This window comes from Pseudopodoces humilis, chromosome 6 (assembly GCF_049639895.1).
Source record: "Pseudopodoces humilis isolate 2021_Gansu_Grassland_sample_001 chromosome 6, ASM4963989v1, whole genome shotgun sequence".
Classification (NCBI taxonomy): Eukaryota; Metazoa; Chordata; class Aves; order Passeriformes; family Paridae; genus Pseudopodoces; species Pseudopodoces humilis.
In genome coordinates this window covers 9,219,854-9,232,742 of record NC_142205.1, presented here as the reverse complement: position 1 = coordinate 9,232,742, position 12,889 = coordinate 9,219,854, and the positions used below count along the sequence as shown (strand labels likewise).

The window sequence follows — 12,889 nt, the reverse complement described above, 5'->3', positions numbered from 1 at the left end:
TAGCCATGAATGGGAAAGAAAAAAAATTCCAAACAACAACCAAAGCCAGGAAGAAATAGCAAACTTTTTGCTTTTGAAGTCCAGGGTTTTTTGATCATTCGCCACAGAATTACTTTTAATATTCTGTGCCACTTGTGTGTATTTTGCTTTCAAAAATGTGTTCTAAATTTCCCTGCTATGATTGCTTCCAGCTAATAATTTACCTTCCAGAAGCAGCAATATTGGCTGATGATTAGTTCAATACAGACTCCTTACAAAACTCCAATCAGACACTGATTCTTTTGAAACCGGTAGCAGTTAAGAGAATTTCAAGAACATGCACTCCACAGACAAGAAAGCTGATAGCTGATTTTAACAGTTAAGGATAAGCTTAAGTCATGCTTAAATTTCATGCTGGTTTTGGTATTCAGCAAGAAGCTCTCAGTTAATACAAAATCTGATTAGATCTGGTTTTAGGAATCAAAGTTGTCAGGTGATTGGTAAGAACAACATTTATTTCGTGGGGTAAAAAAAAGTCACCATATTCAACTTGCTTTGTGTAACAACAACAAAAAATCATCAACACAAACTGTAAAAAAAAATCGGAAGCTTGTCATTAATCAATGAATGTATACCCACTTAAAAGGAGGGAAAGAATTTCTACTGTACCTGGGGAAAAAAGAATGCCATATATAGGCATACATTTCATTTAACCTTCATGCTTTTGCTAACACTGAGAACTAGAGCTGATGATGTATGTTCATTTCCTTTTACTCCAACTATCAAAAGCAGAGCTTACCTATAAGTTCCACTATGCTCCCACTGCGGCTCCTGCTGGCAGGTTCATCTTTGGATACACTGACCTGAACAATGCCCCCACAGGCAGTCAAGGCATGGAGCAGTTCAGGGGGGGGTGTTCTAAAGAGCTGCTGGAGCAGTTCTAAAGCTCCAGTCACAACATTATGGTCCTGATGCTGGGTATAGTGCAGAGTCAGTTCATAAACCTGAAAGACAGCAGAGTACTGGAATAAGTCTCTATGAAGACAGAACATATTATGTGTTTTATCCTATACAACATCAAATTTCAGCAATGAATTAAGAATAACTGATGCTTGGGATATCTGATCTTCATCACAATCTTCCAAAGGGGAAATGTCAATTAATTGTAACCACTTAAATGCCTTTCAGTAGAACTCTGTTGTTTCTTTCTGTTGTTATAGAAGGATCACATCAAAGGCAACATAAGTTTTTGGCTCCTTTGGGCACACCTAACAAGTACTGCCAATTCATTTTTCTGGGATTTCTGATCATTACTTATCAATAATACCTGTCACTCGACCAACTATCATTTATCAAGATAAAGAGGAATTTGAGAATTCAGAGTGTCCAGTATCAGACTAATGCTGGATCAAGATTTATTTCTTTCCCTCATAATTACTACTCTTCAGGTAAGGGTTATTATTCATATTTTACCTGTATAAGTTGTTCTGGTGAAGGTGAAATCTCTGTTTCTTTCCTTGTTACACCAAAACTGCCTTTCAGGCTGGTATCTTTTACTTGTTGTTGCAATAAAGGTATGAGATACCTTAGTGTAAGTAAAACACCCAGAATTAAAAGAGTAGGACGGTCATCTTCTACAGGAACCAACAAGCCTGAGGGGAGAAATGAAGTGGCCAAACAACTTACTAATTTACTGACAGTGGTTAGCTTCAACACAAATGTTATTTCATGTAGCCCTTATAATAGCTTCTTTAAATAAAAAAACCCAACAAAATGGAACAACCAAAACTTAGGAGCAACTTAAGAGTGCTTTCCAAATGTAGAAACACTTGAAAATATGTATTTTATACTACTGACAATCAATTAAGCATGGGACATCAGAGGACCCTGTCTCATCTTCCCTGCCTCCTACTTTTTACTCCACAAAAACACATAAAATTGTATTTTTTGTTTTGTAATAGCTGAATGCTTTCACCAAATGATCTACACTCTCTTGCTCCTCTCACCTGCCTCCTCTCTCCACTTGACAGCTTACACCCAAGTGTAATTCCCTTGGTCACAGATGCACTACTATCCTAATGGAAGATATCTGCACTTTGCCCTGTTTTTGGAACTTTCTTCCAGATACCTACCTGCTAAGCACAACCAACCCCAAGGCATATTACAAACTAATATAAGTTATGGAAGAAAACACAACCTTCTATCCAGGCAGGAATAAAAAAAATCAGAATCAATTCTTGAAGTTCCCATTTGTTTTTCCATTTGAATTCTGCATCACTGCCAAGGACATTATCACACATCACTTTAGAGGGAGGAAAGTCACAACGCAGCATTTGAATTTTTCACACTTCTTGAAAGCAGCAAGGCTAACATGATAACACCTCATGTATCTCTTGGTCTTCCTTATATCTCCTTTTGCAATAGTCTACATAGTTCATGTTTCTACATAGTAAAGAACCCCTTGTCAATGACAAAACTAAGGCAAGTTTCCAATGAAAGCCAGAGATGTCTCTCATCATGACTTGCAAAACAACCTGAAGACCATGCAAACTTCCCAGCTGAAGAAATATGGAAGCAATACCTGGTATGAAGTTGTGTGCTTTAAATAAAACCCCCTCCATTTCTGCTCTAAGTTATAACAGAATCTATGTGGTGGTTCTTCTAAGGTTACAGGGTATGCAATCACGGTCCAGAGCCCAGCAGGGTACCCTCCACCCCAGACCTGCTGCACCAGCAACCAAGCTGATGGACCATGCAAGTCTTCAGACCCCTGACGCTGCACAAGTTCACCCAGAATCCTTAGAACTCTTCATTTTCCTCTTCATTCCACCTGCTTCCCAAGCCTCAGCTACTTCTTTTCAATGTTACTTACTTAGCAGCACAGAGAGAGACAAACAGCTTTAGAAGTAACTTCCTCTAACTTAACATCAGATAGAGAAAGTATCAGCAGAGTAACTGGTAGTCTAAGTGTCCTTCCTTTACCTGAAAACGTTTCACTTATGCAAAGTGATACATGGAAAAACATGTAATGTTACTTACACATAAAGTGAATTTTTTGCCCTGAATCTTACCTAAAAGCACATTCAATAACCAGGCATAAAAATACTGTGTTCTTCGTGAATGTTGACAGATGCTTACTGCCGATCCTGCTGCTGTTCGACGGATAGTGGGGGAACTGGACTTAAGATTAGCAATGAAAGCCTTCAACAAAACCTAAAAATAAAGACACCTTACTTAACTTTATATCAGAAGTGAACTAAGAAACCAGCAAATGTATTTTTCATTTATTCAAAACATTACTTCATGCACCTCAAGCAAAGGCAACTACTACCTTAATTCAGACATGCAGCTGTAACACTGCTTTCTGCACCATCTGACTGGTAATGCTGATAACTCACCATGCTTTGGGATGTAACAGGGAGCACTAGTAGGGTTAAGAAAGGTACCTTAATCTCACTGTCGTTTGCAAAATTGCCAAAAGCTGCCATGATTTTGGGTATTGCTGCAGCCAGCGTCTCTTGTACCGATTCTTCAGGTCTCTTACTTATCCGTGTTAGACAGGGCAAAAGGTTCACCAAGTATGGCCTAAGTATGGCACAGAAGAAAAACTAATTTAAGCTCAGAACAACTGTACCCTTCCAAGTATTTTTAATTCATACTCAAGTTCTGTGGTATTACTAAATCAAACAAAACTGTACCTGATAGCTACATAGAACATAGGAAAATAAGAAGAATCTTCTGAATGCAAGAGAATATACTTAAAAAATACAAGTCATTATCTCCACAAGCTTTTCCCCCTTACAGTAATGTATAGCACAGAACTAGAACTCCATTAAAAAAACACACTGATGAAATAATTCAGAGAGAATAAGGTGGGAGCAACTCCTCCAGCCTCCTAATTACATACTTAAAGCTGCCAAACAGTAACATTTTGTTAACATCTGTATTTCTTTAAAGGTTCTTTGGAAAGTCCATTATTAGAATGTTTACCTGCACTTTTGAGGCCGAACTAGATGGGCAAGCTCAGCAAATCTCCAGAGTGCAGCACGCAGACTTCTTGAAGCACCATTCTAGACAGAGCATATAACTATCACATTTCATCATGCAAAACCATTTCCTACAAAAAAACTACCAATAATATACAGTATACAAAAGTGTATATTTTACTCAAACAGATAAAAATATAAGGTGTCTAGAAATCATAAATTTCCTTTAGCCAAAAGGAAGTCAAGCCAGTTCCATGACTTCTTCATTTTTCTAGCTGCTATTAGGAGTTTTCTGAGTAATCCAAAATGAGTAATAAGTAACACCACAAAAGAAAAGGAAGTGTCTGAGATCTCTGCTCTGCTGAAATCTGCTTAAAATACCACAGAGAAAGGCATCAGCCAACAAAGAAACACTGATGATATGAGAGTCTGAAAAATTACTGGAACACTTGCAGAGATATAAATACAGCATAAAATTGACGGCAGTGAAGATATGCAAACAACATTCAGCTTCTGAGTGCACTAAGGAAAAACCAACATGTTCATCTGTAGCATGTCATAATGGAATGACTACTGAAGTTGAGTAATTATTTGCCTGGACTGACAGCTTCAGTTGGGCACCTGACTTGAACTAGAATGCCCTTACACTAGTGTCTAGGGATGTAGTACAATTCCTTAGTGTTGTTGGAAATATAGAAAACTATGGAAGTCAACAGATGCCTAGGAGGGTGACTACCTAATGTAGTTCAAACCCAACCAAAATGCTTCTCAAACTGAATCACGTGAAGACAAAGCTGAGATGTTTAAAAACTGTAATTTCTTTATTACTTTCTTCAGCTGACATATCAAGGGGTTGCAACCTTGTTAGCATGGCAAGTAAAAAATACTTGCATCTAAATTACAGAACATGCATTTCTCAGGTTCACAGCCAAACACCAGATTCTGGCATGGCCTCTGAAGTGATCCTGATGCACAAACAAAATTCAGTCTGCTGGATGATCCTGTCACACATGCTACCTCTCTCTCACCTGTCATGAATCCAAGAGCATTTTTCAAGAAGTACACACCAACTGAACAACAAAATATTTCCTCCTACACCTGGTTATAAATGGGCAGAAACTTCAGAGAAATTTATATGTTGGCTGTTTTCCCTTAATTAGGTAATGCCCATTTCCACACCCTTAAAAATATTGCATGACATTACGGTACAGCAATACAGTAAGATATCCATACATGGCCCTACATCTAACAGAAGAAAAGCTATGCACATTAGTTTTGTGACTTATCTTCTAGAGTTCTATTAACCCCCCCAAAAAAAACCCCAGTATCATTCCAGTCTGATGAGTAACACCTGTATTTTCTGTCTATACAAGCATGACTACACGTTTATAAATGCAAGAGACACAATTTCAGTGATACTGTCCTAAACATAGCATTTCTCTTCTCCAGTCACAAACTCCAAAAAGGCTATTACTAAATTTCTTCCTGTGGACATATCTAAATGGTAGCTTTTGATACCTGCTTCAGTATCTTTTCCTATGCCTCTGTAAGAAGCTGTAAGTACACATCACACATTCGGAAAGTAGTTATATCAGGTTACTTCAAGCCTTAATTCTCCATTAGGTTGTGGCAATTAAGAAGGTCACTGTCCTCTGTCTACTTTTCATGACCCTTTTGGTTTGAGTTATTCTTTCCAGCTTAGTCAGAGGAGCAAAACATCATGAATCTGCCTTATTCCTTTGGGTGGGGAGTCGCTAAGGTTAACTTAAACTGCTGTTTAAACCAAATGCTCACATATTTTTTGCCAGATAAGCTTTCAGAAGTGGCTAAATCAAAACAAAGGGGACAACAGTGAGGAACTCAGTAGAATAATACATTGAAACAGTCACAAATCCTTCTAAAATGAAGCTTTGACCTTTATCTTAAAAGACAAACTACTAATTTACAGTAATGCTACATTCCAATATACTAGAACACATACTAAATACCACACTTCAGAAGAATATGAAAGAAAAATCACTCACCTTTTTGATTTCTTTATACAGTTCCAACTGTAACCTGGGAAGATTGGAATCCATCAAAGCCTGCAATAAAATTGATTGATAACATACTGTATCAGAGAGGAGGTGCTTTACAGGAAAGATGCTACACTTGCAGTAAAACAGCTTCAAACAAGGCACAGAATTATCTAATGGTCCCTGTATCTGATGTATACCTAAGAAAGTGATAAATAATAAGAAGGAATACCTTTATCCTTCACACAAATGTGGAAAAACTCCACAAACCCTAACAGTTATTTACAGTTAATATTGACTGTTTTATCAGCTCTACTTGCAAAAGGCCTATGGGATCAGCCTACAAGCAGAGCCAACCTATTGTGTTTTCTGGCAATCAACAGCAACAGATACTCATGAACAGAATATTAAAACACAAGAATAGCATTCACAAGCAGCAAAAGGCATTCCCTGCTATATGGAGGCATTCCCTCCCCCACTGTCAAGCAGGCTCCCACTAATTCTCAGACTGAAGCTGTATCTGTACCATTACCTTTAGCAGCCGCTGAAAACCCTTTGTTTCATGAATCAACCTATTTTCTGCATCCAGTTAGTACGCACACCACAAGGAGTTGTGCATACCAGAAGTGTCACATCCCAGGATGTAATCAAGCATACAGCAACCTCATGCACTGCAGACCTGCAGCCTGGCTAAAACCCAGTGTACATGAAATGAAAGTAAGGACTAGTAGCCCTAAGAAGTAGTAATTTTCTGTTTACCACTTGATCATTCTCTACCTTCAAAGTATCAGAGAATACGAAGATATGAAAATATAATCTCTTCATACAGGACAACTTGTACATATGTGGTTACCCTTCCTCCTCCACTTTTTTCTCTAGTATGTACTACAATTTATGAACATTTCTACCAGCTCTTCCTCTGATGAGACCTTTGTACAATGTGAAAGTGCCTACATTGTGGATTTATATAGTACTACAAAGTTTAGTATTTAATTTTTTATTCCTTGCCCAATAATTTATTAATTTCTAATTTTCTAACTGCCTTCCTGATCAGCATTAAACTCACATCTTGACAGGATTACTCATGATGACTACAAAATCTGACAGCACCCACTGAGTTAGAAGCCACAACTGCTTAAGCACAGTCAGCGGAGCCTGTAGCTCCTCCAGAGCATGATTTCCCTAGCCTACAACTGTATGCTCCAAAACTCCATCCACCCCAATTACACCAGCTGTTACAATACAATGGCATTGCCTTCCCCAGCAAAATCTTACCCGGGTTGTATCTTTGTATTAACATAAGCACCCCAACTACAGACTGCAGGTGCCTAGACGACAGCAATAGGATTTAACTTCACAAAACTTAAGTTTTTATGGCAAGTTCACTACCCCTATATACATGAAGGTATCAAGCAACACAAAAAGGCACCAGCTATTACTTGGCTTCAAGGCTAAGTTGTTTATAACACACTCAACTGGAAGAACTCTTTTTGTTAGTGTATAGCTATATTTTTAGTAGTCTAGAAACTATAATGTCATCCCAACTGGAAAAAAGCATAGTCAGCTCTAAATCACTACAAAAATAAATACCAGTTACTGAGAGCAACTGTACTGCAATCCGTGTGAACAGTCCCACCGGTATTATTAGCAGAGAATACTACAACATCGTGCATCAGCTTCAGACAGCTTAACCTTACCCACAGAAACCTGCAAAGTCCCAACTTGGTATTTTTTCTTCTAAGGGCATCACCACAGTTATTTAAATTTTGAGCCATTTATGCTGTCTTTGAGGTTCTGACAGGTAAGTGTAGTGATACTTGAAGATGACTTACAGCGTGTTTATCTCAAGTGCTCAGCCTTGTCTGCACAGAAGAGCTAGTTTTCTAGTTATAGTAACGAGCATAAATGCCAGACAGACACACAGTTACTCAAGTAATGCTTACATCCACAGTCTTATTTCAAAAGAAGCTACAAAGCGTCACACTAGCAAAAGAATTAGCCTCTAAAAATGCCTGAGATACTAAAAAAGGTTGAACTTTGGTTAAAATGCAAGCTTAGGGGCCCAACGCCTGGGTTCTACTTACCATAAGCATCACTGATACTTGCACAACTCATAATAAAACTGGGCATCTTTTTGCTTCTGCATTTATACACAAGTGTCTGCCTAAGTTGTTAAATTGCTTCCACACAACATAAAGCACAGAAACAGAATACAAAGTACACCCAGCTACCATAGCAGTCTGATACATCCATGTGTGCGGAATATCACAACTGTTAACATTTCAGAGCTGAGACCAACTGGCAAGCTTAATGACTGATAGAAGACGCCATTATTTAAGATCACTTTAATCTTGAAAACAAAACAAACTAGCATACAGACATTTGGAAAAGAAATTAAGTTTTTCAAGTTACCCTGAAACATGTCAGAGAGCAACAATATTAGAGAATTTATGAGGTAAATTTTACACCAAGCCTACATGTTTCAGGGAAAGTAGGAAATAAGCTTACATTCTTTAGAATTATTTCAGAGCAGCTTTTAAAGCAAATAGTTAAATAATAACGTATGTATCTCATACAGCAGTCTCCATCAAACAGGAAAACATTCAAATCAAAGTGAAAAGAGCAAAGTGCTATTGGGCAAAACAGAAAAGCAAGGAACTCACACTTCCTCATTCCCTATCATTATGGAACACACTACACAACCTGTAAGCTTTCTCCATACAACTTTCAGCCACGAGCTCAGCCCCCAAAATTTAATTAATTTAGATATCAATGTTTAGTTTTCTTGCTTCTACACACCCCTTGATGTGAAACAAAATTATTATTTGCACATTTCTAAAGTACTTGAACTTCACATCAACTACATTATTATGCAGACACGTAACAGTGTCTTAAAGTTCAAGTATTTCAGAGAAAACCTAACACAAAAAAAAGGCAAGTGAAGACAAGCCTGTTCTGGAAGCAGCAGATTCTACAAATTACCCAAAAGGTTCATTTTAAGATCCTCTGAATCAACACTGAGACCTTGTGTGACCTCCTATGAATGCCCATCTGCTATTCCCCAACAAGCTCTTCATTCTCGACCACAGCAGGGGAATAAACAACCTCCAGAACACCACATTTATTCTAATTACTGCCTGAAATCTCCTCCTCCAAGTCTCAGCAAGCCACACTACCTTTCAATCAGTTTCTAAATAATATTTTTACCTTTCCTCATGCTAAGTGTCTTTATGTTTACAGAACAATAATAGCAGTACTCCTCCCACACAACAAGATGATTTCAGAAAAGCCCACATTCCTGTTTTGGTTAACCTGAAGAGAACAAAGTTAATGAACAATTGAAGACAAGAATAGACCAGAACAATGAATTACATAAGACAAGTTAAAAGTTAAATATGTTGATCTGGGCATAAAACGCCCTCCTAAGAGAGAAAGAGCACATATAGAATTTAGTAAAGAAGTTTACTTAGCCTTTTACATTATAAGATATTATCAACAGTAAGAAAAGCAACTAAAAGAACATCAGTGTGAATTCAGACAGGACATGGCATCAAGAAGAGACAAAATCTGACAGTAAAAGCTCTTACTTTAATAACTTTATTAAGGCATTCATCTGCAACCATCCGGACATCAGATTCTGCATCCTCGCTGCAGAGGAGAAAGAGCTCCATAGCAATGCCCAGCAGTTTCTGAAATTCTGGGGAATTTCTAAATAAACAAACATTAGAAAATTACAATGTGCACTATGAAAATGGATGCCAATGATGTTTTTGAAAGGGTTTTATAATCTAACTACATACATACTATACACACATATACAAGAGGAGAAGACATTCAGTGTACTAAAGCACTTCATTTGCAGTTGGGAGATCATTTCCCAGCTCTTTCCTACTTAACCTGGTAAAGTATTTGACCTCTGTGCCTAAGTTTCTCTGTCTGCAATACAAGGAAAGTGCTCACCCCACTGACAGGTAAACAAAAGTCCTTCCTAGATTTTGGTTAAAAAAACCCAAAAACCATGCCATTTCAGTTTTAAATAGAAGCTCAGCATTTAAAGCAAGCAATTATAAGGAATCTCCCAACAACCAACACTCCAAAGTTGTTATTCATCCTAAAGAATTAAAGATATTAATAAATAATCAATTAATTAAAGGCATTGTCTTACCTTAGTGACTGAGCAACTATGTTTTCACATATTGTTAGACAATGATTCACTCGATCTTTCTTGGTAGCTGAAAGTTCTTTCTTTCTGAAGGAAGAACACAATGATAAGGAGTGTGAGACAAGAGTTCAAAAGTGACCATTCAAACACTCTTGCTAAAGTAATGTCTAATCATAATACAAGAAAAAGATGCATTTTCACTTTCTGGTCACTCCATAGGCAGCTGTACACCAACTACCTGTAGACCCAGGACTTCATCTGCAGCTGCTGCTGAGAGCATATGGGCACACAAGCAAAGGAGAAAAATAAACTTAGAAGAAGACTTAAGAATGAATCATTTAACAGGGAATATCACACTAATTCCATAACTGTCACTGAGAAAATGCTTGGGAATGAAAATTGAAGAATGAAGAAGAGTAAAGGGAAAGGATGGAAAAAAATAAGGCAGTCCTAGAACAAAGCAAAAATAAAAGAAACATAGAAAGAAAAAAGGCTGGAGAAAATGAGAGAGAGCCAAAAATAGCTCTTTTAAAAAGACCCTCCTCCCACATAGTATCACCTTAGACTTTTTTTGTCTGCCAATGTCTTGAAACTTGGAGTTCTAATAAATGGACCATTTTGCATCTGAACTGCAAAGGATGACAAAGCAATGCTATCATACACTACATTCCTCCAAGGGTAATTACAAAAACAGCAGAACCCTAGGCCAAGCTGAGTGTACAATAAAGAGTACAAAATGCAGAGAAACAAAGAATGTGTATCTACAAACAATAGAGATCACAATACGAAAAGCTTCTCCTTTGCAAAATGTGTTTAACATTCACTTCAACATAATACAAGCACTTGGAATAGCAGCTCTTCCCTGCTCCACCCCCAATAAAGGAACTGAAAAAAGAGAGTGAGACAGACTCCTAACTCTGACAGTGAAATTTTATTTCAGTGTGCAGTCTCTCCTACTCCTAACTTTACAGACACAGAATCACTTTTAGGAAAGCAGATGTTACTTTTAAATAATTAACTAGTAGCAATACTGGAGCAAAACCACCCACCCAGAGGTATCTCTCCTGAGTCTTTCTCAATAAAGAATTACTAGCTACTTCACTCACATTCACAGAGAATCTTCCCTTTCGTTTTCTAAGTAAAAATTGATAATTTTTAGTTTTTAATTCTCTCAGTAAAAAATAGCAAAAAAATCATGAAACAGCAAAACAGTGTTCCTGAACTAAAAGTCAGAAAACAACAAGAACAACTCAACAAGCCTTGAGTTACATGAACAGCAGTAACACAACATCAAGACCCAACAGCAAGTAGCCAATAAGCACATTAAATTCAGTCAACTCAAAACACAGTGTTAGACAAGTATTTTTTTAAAAACTACACTATTTAGAAACTTCAGCTCAAATAATAGTAGAGGTTTTGAAAAAGAAGTCATTATTTGCGAGTATTCCTGTGCCTTTTCTTCCATCAGGCAGGAAGTGAGCGGTCCGAAAGTCTGTGCTCCCAAGATTTCAGTTTTTCTCACAAAGAAAATCTCATCTCACCCCAGAAATACTTTCTACTTTTAGAATTTTAAGGAATAGCTCTGAACAAAGCCATTTTTTCTGTTATAGTTAGGCATCATTTTATTAGGCAAACTAAATAGCAAAGAGGCTCTGTTCTTGGACTTAAGACACTGGCATAACATGAGCAGACAACCTGAATTTGTTCAAGATACACAATATCTTTCTTTCTCTCCATCTTGAAAAAGTGCCAGACTCTTTAGCAGCATTTCAGATCATCTCTAACAAAACACCAAATACTGTCCAAGATGTCCAACTGATTTTGCAATGTCAGCACCACCAATGTGAGCAGGCACCTCAGAAAACAATTAAATAATTTCAACTTTCATGCTAATTTTACCCAGCTGTCCCAGTCTCTTATGAGCATCATTTTCAGTACATATCCAACCCAAAAACAGAACAGGCACATCTGAACTTGCCCATAAGCTCACCACTTCAGACACATGACATTTTGAAAATACTGCTGACAAAGGCTACTTCCAGAATAAAGTTCTATATTATCTACACAAAACACTGCCCTAAGCAAAGCAGGCAGTGGTGTTCAATACTGCTCAGACTAGCAGATATCAATCTCTTGGACAAATTTCTGCAGTGAGCTCCACTAAACATATAATCTACACCTTGCTGAAACAAGTAACTTCAAAACCTAAAAAGGCCTAGCTAGATAAAATATAATTTCCAACAAAATAATTTAAAGAAATAAAAGATGGAAGGAAAACACTTAATGTACATTACGTACATGCACATATTTTCTGTGCCTACAGAGGGAGAAGGGTAACAAAACAGTATCTAGTGAGAAAACACATGATTTTTATTATTTTTTTTTTTTTTTAGTTTAAAAAACCAAACAAAGCTCTATTCAGAAGTACTGTGAAGTCCACAGGCAAACTGCTGATGAGCATACCCAGGGGGGCAACAACAGCATCACACATTTGATGAATCAATCACACACATCTGATGAGTAACAGAAGGCAGGAGACACTGGAAGGAGCAATTATCAATAGGAAAGCTCCATCTCACATACAAAGGAGTTTAATCTCCTGTGTATTTCTACAGACCAGGAAGAAAAACAAACAACGTAAGAAAACCAGCAAGTCTAGATCATTTTGCCCTCTGAGTCCAGATGAGCTGACTACAAGGAGATCCAGCTCACTGATGCTGATTTTTATTAGACATTGAAATTAGGAG

General features: G+C 37.5%; 1 protein-coding gene across 3 annotated transcripts in view; it reads right to left on the bottom strand.

The window, feature by feature from the left end:
• Window positions 1-12,889, bottom strand: part of HTT (huntingtin) — a 79,839-nt gene that overhangs the window by 63,743 nt on the left and 3,207 nt on the right. For all 3 annotated transcript variants that reach the window (XM_088057012.1, XM_005517876.3, XM_088057013.1), the window contains exons 2-9: window positions 10,146-10,229; window positions 9,568-9,688; window positions 5,990-6,049; window positions 3,970-4,049; window positions 3,426-3,564; window positions 3,051-3,192; window positions 1,453-1,631; window positions 779-983 (exon numbers count right to left, since the gene is read on the bottom strand). In XM_088057012.1, coding sequence (XP_087913138.1) covers window positions 779-983; window positions 1,453-1,631; window positions 3,051-3,192; window positions 3,426-3,564; window positions 3,970-4,049; window positions 5,990-6,049; window positions 9,568-9,688; window positions 10,146-10,229 — 1,010 coding nt within the window. The remainder of the gene's footprint in view (window positions 1-778; window positions 984-1,452; window positions 1,632-3,050; window positions 3,193-3,425; window positions 3,565-3,969; window positions 4,050-5,989; window positions 6,050-9,567; window positions 9,689-10,145; window positions 10,230-12,889) is intronic.